The sequence below is a fragment of the Salarias fasciatus genome, chromosome 9 (genome assembly GCF_902148845.1).
Source record: "Salarias fasciatus chromosome 9, fSalaFa1.1, whole genome shotgun sequence".
NCBI classification, from domain to species: Eukaryota; Metazoa; Chordata; class Actinopteri; order Blenniiformes; family Blenniidae; genus Salarias; species Salarias fasciatus.
In genome coordinates this window covers 2,125,191-2,143,329 of record NC_043753.1, presented here as the reverse complement: position 1 = coordinate 2,143,329, position 18,139 = coordinate 2,125,191, and the positions used below count along the sequence as shown (strand labels likewise).

General features: G+C 43.5%; 1 protein-coding gene across 1 annotated transcript in view; it reads right to left on the bottom strand.

The window, feature by feature from the left end:
* Positions 1-3,971: 3,971 nt before the first annotated feature.
* The window catches only part of vstm2a (V-set and transmembrane domain containing 2A), a 100,056-nt gene continuing 85,888 nt past the window's right edge, over positions 3,972-18,139 (bottom strand). Inside the window, exon 5 of the mRNA XM_030099513.1 lies at positions 3,972-4,160. Coding sequence (XP_029955373.1) covers positions 4,084-4,160 — 77 coding nt within the window. The 3' untranslated portion in view covers positions 3,972-4,083. The remainder of the gene's footprint in view (positions 4,161-18,139) is intronic.

Below are 18,139 nucleotides of genomic sequence, written 5' to 3'. Positions count from 1 at the left end.
TGTTGAACCTGTTGAGTTAAACCCTGGTGATCTGTGCAGATGTTGCCCATAGCTGAGACTGGCTCCAGCACACCCTGCTACCATGACGGCAATAACATCAGTGTAGGATCTGTTGCTCAGACCCACGGTTGGGAACAACAGCTAAACATCCTCAGAACTTCTCCAGCACTGCATCCCTTTCATCCAGCTAAGTCTTCCCTCCTCTCCATCTTTTGGTCATGCATACAAAAGGTTGGTCGCTACCCAACAAATCAAACGAATCAAAGCCTTCTGCGAAGTCTTCCGAGTTGGCGAGGAAGACCTGTTTGTTCCGCTTGTAAGTTCACCTGATACAAAAGCCAAGCAAACAGATGGAATCCCTCAGTATTTGAATTTCATCTGTGAAAATGGTTTATTTAAATATTATTCTGATATCGTCATTATAATACAAACTGTTGCAATGTTCCAGTACAGAAGCCTCACACAATACCAAAGAAAAGAGAGAATCATAATTCATCAGAATTTTTGACAGCTCAACAAACAGACAGGACTGCATTGAAATGAAAATTACATTAGAAGAAACAAATACATCTAGGGTGAGTGGGTGGTGAGGCGTAGAAAACCCAACGGAAAACTGGTGGCGTGATGTTTCTGGAATAACATCCCTGGATGAAGGAACCCGCCGCTCAAAGCTGTCGCTGTCAGCTCTTCTTCCTCTTTGGTAACGGAGACCTCCCTGCTCGGTGGCGAGCCGGCCTCCATCCGAACCCAAACTACGCATCGATTTTCCTCTCGTTTCCATTGCAACGCAAACTGACGATCGTTCCAATCAAACCTTTCTTCGTTACTCAGTGAGTCGCAGGAACCCGCCATCAAGCGAGCCCCCTTAATTCAAATGGAAAACTTAATACAGGAGATGTTTCTAATATTCATATATATATAGATAGATATAGCTTTTTTTTTGTCAAATACATTTTATCCAAGTTCGTTTTGAAGAGATGAAAACCCACTTTGGACTTGTTAACACTTGAATGTGAGTACATGACACCATTGTTACAAGTACAGAACATCACTGGCCTCTGCCTCTTTAGATGGATCTTTAAAAAAAAAAAATAAACAAAAAAAAAAAACAAAACAGAAAAGACAATAAAGTAAAAATAAAGAAACAATGTTAACATGCTGATTATTTCATTTACAAGTTGTACAGATCTATAGCTTTTTACATGAGGGTTGGACGAACTGTCCGCTCGGGCTGTGCATGCCGGGAGCACACCTTCACTACCATCCACGTCCAAAAAAAAACTATTCTTCAAAATAAGCTTTTCTCTTTTTTTTTTCTCTTTCTGTCCTTTTTTTTCCTGCTGATTAAAAAAAAAAAAATCCCATTACATCGCGTTTCGAGAACAATCAGTCCCCCGTCACAGCAGAGTGGGAAAACGCACGACGCTAAAGTGAGTTTAAACCCTCCAGATTCACCCTGCAGTCATCCGGAGCTGGAGGGATTCGGGTGGAGTGGGTGGGTGAGTGGTGGGGGTCATTACCCTATCCTGTCTCATAACCCCCGACTGGTGATCCACTCCTGCCGTTGCCCGTCTGTCGACATCTCTCTGGTCATCAATACCTTCGAATAGCCTTCGAAACTTTCAGTGTCCAACAGTTTTCCTGTTTTCCTTCCCATGTCTCGTTGGGAATTCAACTACACAGGAAGTGGAGGGAGGAGGGGGGGTTGGGGCTACGGGAGGAGGGGCGAATTCACTTCTAATGAAATCCTCCATGTGAACAAAGTCCCTCCCCCACAAAACGAAGCACTTCTAATTATTGCAAATTGCATGTGAGTGTTGGAATATACCATCACGACGAATGAGGAGAAAGGTACTCATGCTTCCTTTTTTCTTTTTCTTTTTATATATGTTTGACTGCTTTCCAGTCTGACCTTCAACTGAGTAAGCCAAAATAAAAATATCGATCTCCTTGCAGCGCTCTGGCAGCGTGGTATTCGTGGTGGATTACATTCACTTACAAACAGTGCCTGTTTCAGGTGCCTCGCCCTTTGGGTGTTCTCCCCTCCTATTGCTTTTATAAACGCAGTCGTGGTCAATAGATTCGCTCTTTTTTCAACCAAAGTGACGCCACTTTAGGAACAACGTATGACAGAAAGTAAATGGCTGCAGAAACAGTCACCCCATGACTGTTTTTACATCACAGTGAAGCCAAACACAAGCCGGGCAGAACCTCTTTCCTAAAGGAAAAGCACTGGGAACCTTCCCAGGACTGCTGTACAATCCAGAATCTTGCTCACTTCAGAATTTTTCATGGTTTTGTTTCTTGAAGTGATTGAGCTTCATTTTACCATCTACTTCCTAAAATGCTCCATTTCCTGCTGTGGAGAAGCCATCCAGCCACCACTGTGCTTCATATTTTTGCAGTCATGCATTCAGACAGCGACTGGCCTCAGCGTCAGAAAGCCCCATTCAGAAGAAACCTCTTCCAGTTGACCTCGATCTCCCGCAAACCCAATCCCATCCTGACTACGATTCCATTCATAAAAGCAAAGGAGGGGTGAATCCTACTTCTGGGCACTGTCTTGTTCTTGTCAGTCATTCATTTCAGTTTCAGATCGACTGCATTTCTAATGTACAGAGCACAATTTTCTACTTGGCTCAAAAAGCTAACAATGATAAAAAGAATCTCTCTCTTGAAAATATTTTGGAAAAACTAGGAAAATAAGTCGCACTGTGAAACCTAGAAGGTCCTCTGCCGGCATTTGTGTGGGATTGTCGAAGCGTCTTGCTTATAAATGCTCTGCGTGAATTATAAATCTCTGATATATCGTCGGAAAATAAAGCTTAAGATATACAGCTGTGGGGAAAAAAGTGGAATCGCCTCCATCGACAGAAGTCTCACTGAACCTTGTGTCGCCGCCATGCTGGTCAAACTCACCAGTGTATGCAGGAAGGCAGAATCAGAATTATTGTACTTGAATGTGTGTAAAAAGCAATCTCCGTTTGTAATGATGCCATACCCCTGGACTGAAAGCATGCCGAATACCAGCTGGAGGCCATCGTCCAACATCATCCGTATATCACAATTTTGAATGAGTCATAAACGGTGACATCCTTTTTATTCCTACTGAGGATGCAATACAAATCAAAGTGACAAAGGGACAATTTCTTTTACTGTTTCCACACCAAAGCTAGCACATGAAATAAAGCTAAAGTCAACATATTGTAACACTGAACTCCAAACTTTTGACTCATGTACTTTAAATATTTTCCTCTCGTTTTCAAGCCTTCAGATCAGTAAGCATGCACATCTGCATATGTAGCACTAACAAGATGTAAAAATATGCACACTGGAAATTTGGATGGCCAATGCAGCAGAAAGGAAAAGAAAAAAAAAATGGATAATTTAACCTTCTGTTCGTTCCGATGGGTAATGTTAACAGTCTAAATTAACACGTACTTGAATTTCATTTATCTCTTGGAGTGGGCTCGAGTGCCTATTCACAATGAAGTTTCATTGGCCAGTATGACAAGTGGCAGCTAATGCATACAGCACATACAGTAAAGTCTAGGTGCTTCAAAGAAAACAGATATATATATATCTAGAATCATATATATTACACAAATATAGATTCTTCTTTTTTCTTGTTCACTTTTGAGCAATGAACGTGTGGACTTGGAACGGCGAAACCATAAGAAAGTTATTCCTTTGTGACAGTCGTCGGAGAGGATCGCGTGTCCGGGAGGCGTCCCGAGCGGCGTGGAGTCGGCGTCTGTACAAAAGGGTTAATCCAACTTGCTTCGTAGGACGGGTGTATTACTGGCAGCTGATGACGATGTGCCGGGAGGCCAGAGCGGTCGTGGCTGGAGGGGAAATGAGCGAGGAGGGGGGCAACTGTGCAGTCCGCGAGGTGGTGGAGGACGGGTTTGGTGGAGAGCCCGGTGGAGGGAGTCGGAGGGTTTCAGGGGAGCAAATCAGGCAATTTTTTTTTCCCCCCCCTCGTTCGCGTTGAATGCAAACGGAGAGCAAGAGAGAAAGAAGAGAGATACAGACAGAGAAAGAGCGAGAAATCTGGGCACAAACCATGTCAGTTCTTCAAATTTATAACAAGGCATCCCTCACCAAAGCACACGCCAGGAGGAGGACAGCCAGTCCACAGCTGGATGATATTCTTGTACCTGCGAAGACAAGAAAGAGAGGATTAGAAATGCCCCCGTTCCATTTCCTTTCGCCGTTTAGCATTTCCTCCTCTTTGTCAGTCAGACCAGACAAACTCTGCAAAGAGAAGAAAAAAAAACACACACACACACACACACACACACACAATCTGGACAATTACAAGTCAGACTAACAACTTGCCCTGTGGTTTGCTGCATATACTCTTTACAATGAAGTAAGGACAGGATTACTGGAAGGGTTGTGAGTCCAATTCCAATAAATGAAGCTTTACCGCAAACTGAAAGCTTTGTTCTGATTTTTATTCAGTTAAATAGTGTCTACGACGTGCATGTTATGATGGCAGGTACACAAGCAACCCCACTGAAGGTTTTATGGGTAAGACGTTTTCCAAAGTTTCCATCTCCTTTTTGCGCCAATATGTGAAGTGGAACTCTGATGAATCTCTGGAGGTTTCCAACCTGGGGTCTCAGGACCTCGTTGTGGTCGGGGGATGAGCGGTGCACCAGTGGATCAGAAATTTAATGACACACACAGACTTGTGTGAAGACTACAATGTACAATATACTAAATTAAACTAAATTAACGACGAAAGCACAGACATTATGGACAGACCACCAAGATGAGTTGTGATTATGATTACTGTCAACTGTAAAACTACTGAGTCCAGGAGACTCTGGACTGGGACCAGGACCAGGAGCAGGACCAGGACCAGGAGCAGGACCAGGGGAATCTGGACTGGAAGTCATGACACTCTGGGGGAAGACATTGTTCTTACTGTCCATCTATTCCAGATGGAACTGAAGCATTTTGGGAAACTTCCACCTTTGCAGCCATTTTCTAAAAGCTGCATTTTCAGTGTGTCTGAGCTCCATTCTTATGTAAATTCCATGTAAAAAATTATTCAAATGCCACTTTGGGTGAACCCGAGCGTTTCCCACAGACAGCTGGGATCGGCTCCAGCACCCTGAGCAGAGCGAAGCCACACAGAAAATGGACAGATTGGTATTTTGGTGAATTGGACATCAGAAATTTTAACCTTTCTTAGAGAGAAATTTATGGTTTGGGAGTAACAGCTTTAATGAGCGTGGAAAGAAAAGCAGAGAGCCTGGAGACATGGTGCAGCTATGAGTGAGATCCAGACATATATATATATTTCTGTCCACATTAAGGTAACAGAGTTTGAAAACTATCACAGCAAACCTTCATCAAAATGCAGAATGCACACAGATCAGTCATAAAACCAACACCCTCGGGCAATTTTCCATACGACTATCTTTGGATGATGGCAGGAAACCATCGGGAAGCACATGGAGACCTGGAAGCATGAAAACTGCACACATGACAGCCTTAAGTCAGTTTTCTTCCTCTTTCAATCTGCAATATTCCCATATAGGGAGAGTTCTGATTGAAACTTGGAGATCCGAAACACACTGACCCAGAAACACCTCATTCTACAAAAATCACAGAGAGAGCGCCTAACCTTGAAATCCCCAGTTCTTGCTTTAGCGCACGCCAAACACATGCTGGCCGGGCTCACACCGAGCCTTCCCAGCCTCTCGCTCGCTCACCTCAGTAAATAGCTTCTCGACATGAACATACAGCATCGTCTCATCTTCCTCTTCTTATTGTTATTTCATCTAACACATGGCTGCCTGTTCGCGTTTCACCCTCCTCTGCATTTCAATTTTCATGCCATATGGCTCCATTCAGAGCAGCCCGTACAGCCGCAGCCACCTATAAACTGTACAGCATGTTTCACAAGCCTGAATTCAAACACAGATTCCGTTCATTTGCTGTTTTTCAGGAGGATGTTCTTTTTCCCCGCTGTAAGCAAACAGGTGATCAGTCACATTCATGTCCGTATTTGTGGCCGTCTGTACTCGCTTTGTCTCGAATGTGTGTGAAATAAGTCTCAGTGACAGGTGTACACCTCCATTTTATCAAACTATGACACAAATAGGCTTGCATTCAAAAGACAGAGCAGGGTTTGGAGGAAAAGTCCAAAGTGTCACCTGAAAGGCCAGTCGGATCTACGGCTGATGTCGTTCAGGCATTTATTGTTTTGAATCTTTGTGATTATTGCTTTCAGCAAGACACAAAACGACGATATCAATGTTCCAAAATGTATACAAAGCAAAAAAGAGAAATCCAATAAAGAAGACAGTAACACAGATCTTAATGGAGTTTCTGTCAAAACAAACACAAAAAAAAACAAAACTAAATGTTGAAAATCAACCAAAAAAAGAGCCCAAACTGACAAGGCCAGGATGTGTCAACACCAAAAATCAAAACAGCAAACAAGACAAAACACCACACAACACAATACAATCTGACGGCATGGATGCTGAAAGAACCAAGAAATCCCACAAAGCGTAGAAGACTGTTGATACTGGAAGCACAACATGAATACACCCATGGCAGCATCACATGACCAAGCTATCAGCAGAGTGAGAAGACTGGGATCTTCAAACATCGGCGAAAACACAACGACAACACATTTTTCCTGACATCATCGCGTAAAAGACTCAGTTGTCTCAAAAATACAGAATGAAAAACTTATCAGCAATCAGAACTGAGATAAAACACAAAATGATAAGAAGGAAAGTGAAGCATTCTATAGATACCAAATGACCAAGAAATGACAAAATCTGTCTGAGAAACACGACAGCCATAGAAATATGACTTTCTACCTAAATATACCACAAATAAATGAAAAGACAGACGTGACGATGTTTTGGAAGCCGAACTGAAACAGACCGACCTCAAAAAGTGGATGAAAAGTGATGAAAGAAAACCCCACAGCCACAATATCTCCCGAATGACTGGCTGTTCCATACTTTCCATGCTACATTTTTTTTACCAAAAGTACAACAAAGTCGTCAGGTATTCTCGGTTAAACAGCCTCTGCTCTGAACGGCTTCTCCGTGAGCAGATTCTCGTCGGCGCCGCCAAGCTGCGATCGCCTCTGCGGGCGGCCGCCACTGTTTACCGAGCATCTGACATGACTAACAACTGCCTCCTCGGCCTCCGGTTTGATTCCCCTCCATCTTGCAGACATCAGACCTGAACTGATGAGTGAGAACGTGAACTAGATAATCTCCTGCAGGACAGCTCTCTGCAGAGAAAAACAGAAAGACCGAGCGAATGCTTAGATAACAAGCAAAACAGGATCTGAGGGAAAAAAGAAAAAGGTTTGAAGGAGTGCGGAGTGAGACACAAGAGAAACACAAAAATATAAGACTGCAAAACAAGGCAGGGCCGGGGAAATGGAGAATAAAATATTCACTAAATCATATTGACATTTACTGGATTCCGGTGGTTCTGAGAGGGAGCGTCCGGGGGGACGCCTCCCTCCTCGTGGTTCAGCTCTGGATTGCCGGGGCTGCTGGGGGTTGGGGGATAAAGCGAGGTGCTGGCGGAGGGTGCAGAGATGGAGGGCTCTGACCCTTCATCCCTCCCCACCACATCTCATTTGGCTCGCGGTGATCTCGAGAACAGGAGTGCCACAGAGGAGCAGCAATCGCTCGGGGCCAAAACATCCTTCACACAGAGAATAATTAATCAGCCTCCAGCAAAGAGACCAGGAAAGGAAAAAAAAGAAAAAAACACTACAGACACGGAGAGATGGGACAGAAAATGAGATGAAAAACATACACTAATCCAGTAATATAAGCTCCTCACAACACGTACGACTTCATTAGGAGAAAAAGCCCCGAAAACAAAGCATTTAATTATCTCAGGATGAAGGATGCGTCCTCCTTCTCCTCCTATTTGCTCCTGCTCTGTGCTCGACAAACATGACACCACGCAGGTTTTTCCGGAGGGTTTGGTAATGTCAGGAGCTGCAGGGCTGTGACATTCCAGGCTGCTAAGTGCCTGGCAGACTGCGCCAACCCTCTCCATGAATGTGGCGTTAACGCCCGAACGGAGCCTCCAGGAACATTAATGTAAAAGTCACGTATGTCCGAACGGCGCAGAGCTGTCACATTAAGCCCGCCATGCTAAGTGTTCCAGGTCTCTGAAGAGCAGCTGGAAGCCTCCGTGGCGCCGGGATGTCTTTCCAGTCGCCAGTCGTTAATGCACGGTGAACAGGCTGCCGGGGTGGAGGTCGATGCTGGATGTTTGTTTCCCCCTGGGATAATGAAGCTATGGCCACGTTCAGATCGCATGCATCTTTTTGTGATTTATTTTCTATGATATTAGAACCCTGACAATAAGCCAACTGCTCAATTTCCACCGTTTCCATGGATCGATTTCATAAAGTTGTGCTTTCAGTGGTTAAGGGAACCATTGTCACGTAACCAAATGCCCAAAATGCAAAAAAAGTTTTACATTTTCACTCCAACCTGAAATAAGACCCTTTATAAAAATTATTACTACACTTATGTGACGGGATGATTCTCGCTGCTTTTCATATAAACTGAACTAATCCTACTTCATTTACCCCTGTGGGGAAAGCCCTCTTTTCCAGTCAGCTGTGGGATTCGAACTTGCAAACTCTTGATCCCGAGTCTGTTTCTTCATCCACCGCTTCCCAACAAAATGACACCGTGCTCAAGTTCCCAGCTGTCTCCTGATGCCAATTAAAACCACCTCACTTCGTCTCAAGACGCAGAGGAGAGCAGCTTACACTCATCGTTATGTCTCCACATAATACTTCATTAATTTAAATACTGTACATCTACTCCACAGCAGATGAGAATTCTATTTTTTCACTATATATCTGCTTCCTTCCTCTTCTAACGGCTAATCACAGAGCCTTTCTCCACAGCAAGTCGCCTTCTTTTATCTGTTTGGATAAAGACAGTTGTTTCTGGAAAAATGATCTAATTTCCATATTTATTAAATATTCATGTTTCTTTGCAGTCTTTACAGAACGCCATCCCTCATAATCCTTGGATGTTGGGAGGCTAAATGTCACAGCGGAACAGAAGAGGCGAGTTCACCACTGAGGAGTTCAAGAATGAAGACGGCAGAACTCAGAAGACGTTACAACTGGAGAAATTGAGTTTTTTCATCCATGTCGCTGCCACTGTAATGTGGAATAATGATCCAGTATACATCAATAAGCCAATAACATGGAAGAACTGGACCGTAAAAGTGAAACTGACGAGACGGCTCTCGCTGAGGCTGGGCGCCCGCAGGAACAATTACTGTATTTACTCCACTCCAATGTCTCAATTGAAGAACACAAATGCGTTCCGACCTGCCAGAATCTGTGGGAGTAACATCCACATCAGGGCCGGACGACGAAAGGGGCCCCAAAGGAGCCCCAAAGGGGCCAAATGAAAAATCAGCACTGCTGCCGAGGGCCGAGACAGTTCTGCTTCAGAAACCAACAAAATATTCACCAAATTCATTTCTTTACCATAATCATGGGACGATCGTGTCAAACAGATCAGTGATCAACAACCAGAGGGAGCTTTTATTTATCCTCAGTTGTTGACAACACTGATGTTTCCTGTTTAGCCCTGTTGATGAAGCAGTACTTCAGCAGTGCTAATGGAGCTCCTGGTTGGGTCAGTGTGTTTGCGGATTGCATCAGGGAGACGAACTGGAGGCAAACCGCTCCTCTTTACGCTCTGCGTCGTCGGAACGAGACCGCATTTCGTCATTCAGCAAATTGGTTTGCTAAGCCACCGGTGAGCAAATGTTTTCCGAGTGTCTGCCGGCGTGCGCGTAAAAATCCACATTCGTCCTCACTCGCCGGTTTGAGCACGATTCGAGCGGCTCAGTTGGGAAGGCTGCGTTTGGGTTCGAGCATCGCTGTACACTGATAGCTGCAGGGGGAAATCTCGAGGAGAGCTGGCGCTACGTTGCAGTTTCTCTGCTTTAGCTTTGCTTTGCATGCAGCAACGTATGGAGGGATTGCAAAATGCAAGATACGTCCTTTCTTTAGACCATACGGGATGAATATTAGCCCAAAACTAACAAACACTGTTCATTTTGATGCTATCGCAGACAAAATATTCACCAGACCGAAGCACTAAACGTAGCCTAAATAGAACAACTGAGACCAGAGTGATAGGACCTTCCACACAGCAGGAAGGTTGAGCTAGCTAACCGCTCTGGAGGAGTCTCTGGAGCGCTGCGCTGATGCATAAACAAGATATATGTGCAAGTGGAACGAGGAGGAAACCTGACACAGGCGGACATCTGCTGCTTTGGCCTCAAGTTAATGATAAGCTTGATTAATGGCGCCGTCGGGCGGGGGAGCTGGTGGACCGACCCTTCAAGCTCAACCCACGTCAAACATGAAATGGTGATTTAGCTGCAGGACGTAAATAAACGCTCGATGATTTTAGCTGATGTTTACAGCTACACACTGGGAACAAATGTTGACGGTAGGCATTGCTGCAAAACATGCATATATGTGGATTATCTGAACATTATGAGGCTTTTAGACGATTGATCCATGTTGTGAGATATAAAAGTAGGTATATGTTTATACATATAATCCATACAGGAATGTAGCCGAGCCAAGTAACTTTATAGGCCTGTTTTATTTTGACCTTAGCTAAACACTTAAGAATATACTGTTGCACACTACAGTGGATGGTTATTTATCATGTAGTGGGTGTTGACTCAACAGTGGACTGAAAATGCAGTTACACTTCAGAAACACATCTATTATAGTTCATTTCTGTGGAGATCTGATGTAGAATCATATGTGTAAAGCAATAAAAGCACTTTTGCCTTTATTGTTCTTCACCCGATGAGCTCTTCCTCGACAGGATTAGGATTATGTTCAAAAAATAAATAAAATTGTTTTTGTGTTTTTGTTTCAGAAAAGTCTCACATTTACATGGTTTCAGTGTCAAAACGGTGAATGAAACCAAGAGAAACACTGAAAATGTCCATTTCAATCTTGGGCCAGTAGTGGGTGCTGTGTTATGTTTTTGCAATAGAACCACACACACGCTGCAGAGAACAAAGAGAATAATACACAATAAACATTAAAAACTCTAAAGCCGTCAGGCCCGGGAGAATCTGGCCTGGGAGTCCAGACACTTTAGACGAAAACATTCTTATTGTCCCTCTACTCAGCATGTGCAGAGCAACTGTTTCCTACAACTCTACCGCACACAAACAGTAGCTTTTCAAAAACTTGCATCTTCCTCATTTACTGTGATACTCTTCTTGTCCCTTGTTTTCTAGAAATCAAAAGAAAAGTCGATTCCACAATATTACAGCAAGTTTCTGTCAGTCGAGAAAGGTGAAACTGAGGGGAGGTCGAATTTTCAATGACCAGCAGAATCGCACCTAAAAAAGAAAATAAAAACCCAGCGGGAGCGAGTTCAGAGAACACAAGCTGAGGCTTGTGGGTCGGCAGCGGCAGACCCCTGACCGGACCGGACCACCACAGACAGTGAAATCACTGGGTGTTCAGGGCAATATGGAGGACGATCCGTATCTAAAGGAAGTGTCACAAAACCAATTCCTGAATGTTCAAATAAGAGAGATTTCAAGATGAAAACCCTCAAGACACAAAGTCTGTCTTTCCTGTCTGTCATCGGGAATTGATTGACCAAAAGCATAATCAGCAGTGAGAGTGGAGCAGGGCCGGCGGTGCCAGAGCGTAATGACCTCCTTTTGGGTATAACCCAACGTGATGGGTCACATCTCTCAGCACAGCTGTGCCGGATCATGTCTTTAGTGTCGCTCTCTTAAAATCCGCTGAACCAAGTGGAAATGGTGCTCGGGTCCCTCCAGAATGTGGCGATGAAGCTGCACTTGTACAGAACAGCAGGGAGACTGTTGCTCATACATTATTGATTTGCTGTTGTAGTGGTTTCTATTGTTTAGTCTCCTATTTGCAAAATGAAAGAAAGCATGTACCGAGAAGAGCACTTTATCAGGCAAAAAGGCGGCCGAAAATAAAAGGAGCTTTCGCTGAAAAACTGAGTTGAAAAATGTGCAAATGCTTTTTTGGCAGAATCCGATTTCTTTATTGGTATCAAAGCATCGTCACTCTGTTGATGTGTTTTGTTTTAGAAGAATCTTTCTACAAAATGTCTTGCCGTCTCTCTAGCCAACACTTTGAAAAACAGAAAGTTGCTGACCACCCAAAGGAGCACTTACGTCTTATTTTAAATTGGCGTGCGGCATTTTCATTTCATCTTCGCCAAATCAATGTCTTGGGAAGACTAGAAACTAAACTTTTTTAAAACAGTTTCCAAAATGGAACTTTTTGAAAAGTCTCTGACTGCGTCTGGATGAAAACAGAGGAAAACACAGCTACAGCAAAAACCAACAGCACCCACTGGTGGCCTGGCATGAAAACTACATTTTCAGGTTAATAGGCATCGATTGCTGAGGAAACATGAAACTTTTCTGAAATGAAAATGCAAAACGTTGTCATCTGAAGGTTGTTGTGTAAACAGGGCCGTACTGAATATTACTGTTTAGTTGCAACGCGATTGGGTCCATCAGGAACAGAAAACAACTTTCACGGAAGCTCTGAGGAACGTTCTCTGTTGGAGCGTACGAGAAAACATCATTTAAATAATGAGATTTTCAGAAGGGGTGAACATCAGAAGCCAAAACCTTTTCGCCAATCTAAATTCTGGGGAGACTTCAAACTATTTTTCAAATGAAAAATTAAAAGCCTAATAGCTTACACAACCCATCTATATGTACATGGTTTTGTATCAGAGATTGGGAGGTAATACAAAGTGTTATAAAGAGACTTTTCCTCATAGTAACGCCTATAAAATATCTGCCTACATTACAATAAACTGACAAAACTTGAAATGTATTCCTATTATGTCAGAACTGGTGATCCAATATGATTTAGTTTGCTATTATGAACAAACAGCATGTTTTATGCAGCTGTAAATTGAAATAGAAGTGACTGAAAAAAAGAAATGATTGGTGTTATTTGTCTATTTAGTGTATTAAACTGAGGACGATGACTTTTCACTGGAATAGAAAGAGTTAAAAAAAAAAACACCCATCTCAATGACCTTTGCATATTTACCTTTAATTTCTGTGGTTGCTCTCAGTGGAAGCGGACCCTCAAGGTCCAGTGCAGAATGGTCTCAGGAGAGGCGATAAAGGAGCCAACGCTCATAGCTGAAGGTACAAAAACCGTCGGAAGCATTTACTCGGGTCAAATTGTTGAAAAAAAGATAATGCAGCAAAATGCAAATTGGGCACCACATACCAAGAAAAGTGCGGCATCCTGAAGGGAGCATCACAATTTTGTGCTCCTCTGCTGCCTCATGGCCCGGATTGCTTTCTATCAGAGAAGGAAAATGAATTCCCAAGTTTATCAGTATCCTACGGGGGAATGTCAGAGCAGCTGAAGCTCAGTGGGAGTTGGCTGATGCAGAAGCACAACGAGGGTAAACACATTTCAGTCAAAGTTTTGGAGCAACAAAGTCAGAGTTCATACCTAAAACCAACAAGGATGGGTTTTTTTTATGAGCTCAAAGAGCTTTTCACAGCCGACTTTGAAAGAATGTGTCGGCTCTCTGAGGAGGAATGAGCTGAAATTCCTCCTCGGTGTTATGCAGATCTTATCAGCTGCTGCATTCAGAAGATTCAGACCTTTCTGAGGGGTCACAGACTTTTCTCGCCTCTGTGTTCTCATCACATCTATCCAGAATGCCTTCATGTCTGATGAAAGCTGGCGATAAAATGGACGGTTTCTGAAGACCAGGGTTGCTTCAGTTAAGAGAAATGAACGCTTTAATTCTTGCAGCCTTGATTATGCCTTTCAGATGGTTGGACATCGTGTCTTTTTGGCCAGGACTGATGACATTTTCACATTATTGTCTATAAAAACCCAACAGAAGGAGACATCCAATACCCAGTGTGATTACACTGTCAGTTCATTTCAAAGATGAATTGCTACTTGGATTACCCTGACTGGTATAAACAGGATTAACCCCCCCGAACGCCCAGCACGTGCTGTGCCGAGGGCCTCAGATTGCATTGTGGGTATCGCTCGCCAAACAGATGCAATACAATTATGCAGATGGTCCTCACTGAACGGACCCACACAGCTACGACTGAAAGAGACCAGAATCCATGTCTGTCATCCAAAAATGACCCTGCTGGTATGACTGACGTCTGACCGGTCAGTGTCGACGCGACACACCTGCACAGGTGAGCATTTGGCAACAGGAAGTAGGTGAATTCAGTGGAAGCAGGAGAGACGAGAAGGGGAGGTCATTCCAGCTGGACTTGTCCATTTTATCAGTCGATCTGCAACGACTAACGTCACTTTTTCTTCCTTTATACTCATCACTTTGATTCTCCGTGATTCACTCATCAGTTTCTTATAAATATGTTCAATTCAACTGTATTTTTACACTGCAACAAACAGAAGTCATTTCAAGGCACAAGATAAACCAAGAATTTCACATGAGAAAGTGGAGGAGATGGCAGAAAAGAAAGACTCAGAAAGAGACCTGCAGAACCGGACTCCGAGGTGGAGTCCGTCTGCACAACAAGACAATGTAAGACAGTGAAAGTGCGAGGAGGAATTCAAACCCTGGTTCAACTATGGACGACAGATTTTGGAAAGGGGAACTGAAAAGTGTAATTAAATGAGAGAAAAACACTTCAGTGCCTTCATCATAGGCCAAACAGTCCAGCAGTGAGGACAAACAGGAAAACTAAGGTTTGTTGGAAAAAAAAAATCTTTTTTTTTTTTTACAAGAAAACTTCAACAAAATACAAACATAAGTTCTTAAGTAATAAAGAAACATATAATAGAGAGACAAGCTGGCCAAACAGAATGAGCTGTGAGGGAGTATGTACAGGGCCGGGCTAAACCAAACTAAAGACGAGGGGGAAACAAGAAATAGTCCAGTCCATGGCGAATGGTGGGGATAATGAACTCCAGCCAACCCCCCCCCGGCATGGCAGCACATGGTTCAGCTCAGCAGGTGGTCCCTGGCTTAAAGAGTCCTCAACAGGGAACCTCCCACCAGCAGGGTGACTCAAGAGAAAACACAATGAACACAAACAGAAGATGTAATGGTCGGCGTCTCTTAATGTATAAACGTGTGCACGCCATTTAAACAGTGGAAGACTAAGAAAAATAAACCAATTCTAAAGCAAACAACTTGTGCTGTGTGTCGTGACATGTTTGGGGTGTGGCTGTCTGCAACCTAAGGAGAAAGCGAGTGAATGAACAGTAATGAACACATTTCTGACACAAGGATGTTATTTTAAAGAAATGTAAGCAGTAGTTACTCAGACAGTTAGCCAATGGAGGCGAACTTCTGTTTTCCCTTTGTTTACTGCCTCCATTTGGACCAGAAGCATGAGGTTCCAATCCATTTTCTGTTCCCACTCAAGTTTGTTCTGAAGCTCTGAGACTTGCAGTGCTTTGGGTTGTTGCATTCACTGGGGACATAAGACTAAAATAAAATCCACCAGACAGTGAAGACGATAATATATGACTGTTGGTCATTTTAAAAGATCAAGAAAAATGTAAAACAATGAAGTACAACCAAGAAACATGACTGTAGATGCCGGAATACCAACTAATCAATGTCTCGATGGGCAAAAACAAATATCTCAATGATCTGATGCATTGTAAAAACCCAGATGAGGCTTATCAATAAACTAACAAGCTATTAGTTAACTCTGTGTAATTCTGGCTCTGGGCTCATGTTTATTGATCTCGGCTGCAGAGATTTCTGGTGTAAAACCGTGTGGTATCGGCTCACGCGCTGCGCTCTCATTATCTTCTTGTTTTGAAGCCACTGTATCTATTTTTATGCGAGTGAAGAGAAGACTGTAGAGCGGAGTATAATGACAGTATGCTCAGCAAACCTGGAGCGCTTTGTGTGCACAGAGCACAAATTAAGTGAAGCACAAACACACCACCTGAAGGAGGTGGGGGCGGAGGAAGTGCTCTGACTTCTTCTCACAAGAGTCCGAGTGTTTTTTTTTTTGTTTTTTTTTAGTGTTCATTAAACTGCAAAAAAAAAAAGTGCATTCAAGTGTGACGATCCCCTCAGATGACTTCTTGCTCTTCGGGATGACAGTCGCGCAGATCTCCCCCTTGTACCAGCGGCACAGGCGTACAGTGCGACTCTGCCATGCTTACATAAGCCGACGGTTCTTTTGCACCCATCTGGTGTCAGACCGAGTCCATCTGTTCCACTGCGTCTACACACAACCACAGAGCCGCTCTGCTTCTCCACGTAGTCCTTGGGAACCTCCTCCAGTGTCACGAGTCTTTTTCAGGCTGTCTGCTCCTCGCGGCCTCTGAACGGCGTTCACGCTTTGACTTTCCTTCAGTGTGCTTTGACACTGTGTTTCACAAATACGAGGGTGGACCCAAAAGTTCCCGGACTGTAGTTATAACTTTTTATTTTTTAATCTTCGCAATTATTTGAAACTGTCACCTTCAAAATCCTCTCCTTTGGCTTGAATACAACGCTGCACCCGAGATTTTCACTGTTCAGAAGAGTCGCCATGACCGTGCGTAACTGTGCCGGAAAGATAGAACTTTGATTTTCCCTCCCCCGCCTGTATGCCTGTCTTACCTTTCCGCTGCCGCTCCAGTTTCATCTTTGACAACAAAAAGCAGTCGTCTGGGGCCAGATCAGGTGAATATGGCGGTGGGGAGGCTGGCTGGTCACGGTTTTAGTCCAAAAATATGCTTTACGCACAACATTTGGTGCTATTTCTGTGCGTAACGGGGCGTCCTGTGGTCTGCTGTCTGTTATGATGCGGCCATTTCCGGGTGCCTTCGTCTCACTGCTTCTAATAACCGCCTGAGGATCATCTGTCTGGATCTCTACAATACTCCCATCAGTTCTGCAATGTCATCAAAAGTCCTGCGTGGATCTACCAGGACGTCTTCTTCAGTTTTTGTGACGTTTTCCTCTGTTCTGGAAGTGGATTGTTGTCCTCTGCGTGCCTGGTCTTCGTGATGTAATCTGATTACTCTTAAAGGGCCCAAACCACTCAGACACCCTAAGAATCCTTCTTAAAGAATGTCTGCAACATGGTGAGTGTTTCTGCCGCTGTTTTCCCAATAAAAAACAAAATGTTTTGACAGAGCGCAAATCCGTGGATATCCGCCATCTTGAAAAATCGAAGAGCGGGGTGTCACTCTGTCAACACAAACAGTGACTGTCAGCTGACCGCATCACGGGGGAAGACCAAACCTGGCACAGTTATGCATGAGGCTATCCTGTAGCGACATCTAGCGGCCAAAGTCGGAAATTCATTGTATTTTTTTATTAATAGAATCAGTCCGGAAACTTTTGGGTCCCCCCTCGTAGTTTGTTTATGAGGTTCCCTCAACTTTTTTTTTTTTTTTTTCTCCAGTGGTGTAGAGGGGGTGGGGTTGTCTAAATCCTCAAGAAAAGGGTTTTTAATCGCTGATCTAAAACCACTGATCCAACTTATTTTAGTCAAAAAAAAAAGACTATGTAGTCCTTTACTGATCTCCCAAAAAATGACATTGAAGCCAAACCCTGAAGGACAAGATAGGAGACTTTAAAACGAAGTCCAGTTTATTCGTTTGGTCTACATCAGGTCTACATCAGCACCATGAGGGACTTGGAGGCTCATGTGTGGCCCTTGACCTCTGCTCCACCAGGACTCGATGTATCGCTGGGAAATATCAACTTTTCTGTCATTATTGGGTTTTTCCCATTTCTCCCATTCTGTCCCGTTACTGGTTGTGTCCAGTGTCGTGATTAGAAGAGCGAGCATTTTTCACCCCCAACGTTTGGTGTTTCACAGCGGAAAAAAGATGATTAATGAAAAAAAATATATTTTGATTTATAATTCAGTCGGAAATGTAGAAAAATGAAATCTTGATTTCCAGGCAGAGACTGGGCAAAAGTGACAAAGAATAACAGGAGCTCAAAAAACTGGGGTTAATAAAAACCAAAAGAAAGCAAACAAAAAACCTGTTTTAATCAAGACATAGTTCTTGAGGAAAACTGAAGTCAGCCCAAATCTTGGCCCTCAATAGACGTATTACATTTTGAAGTTT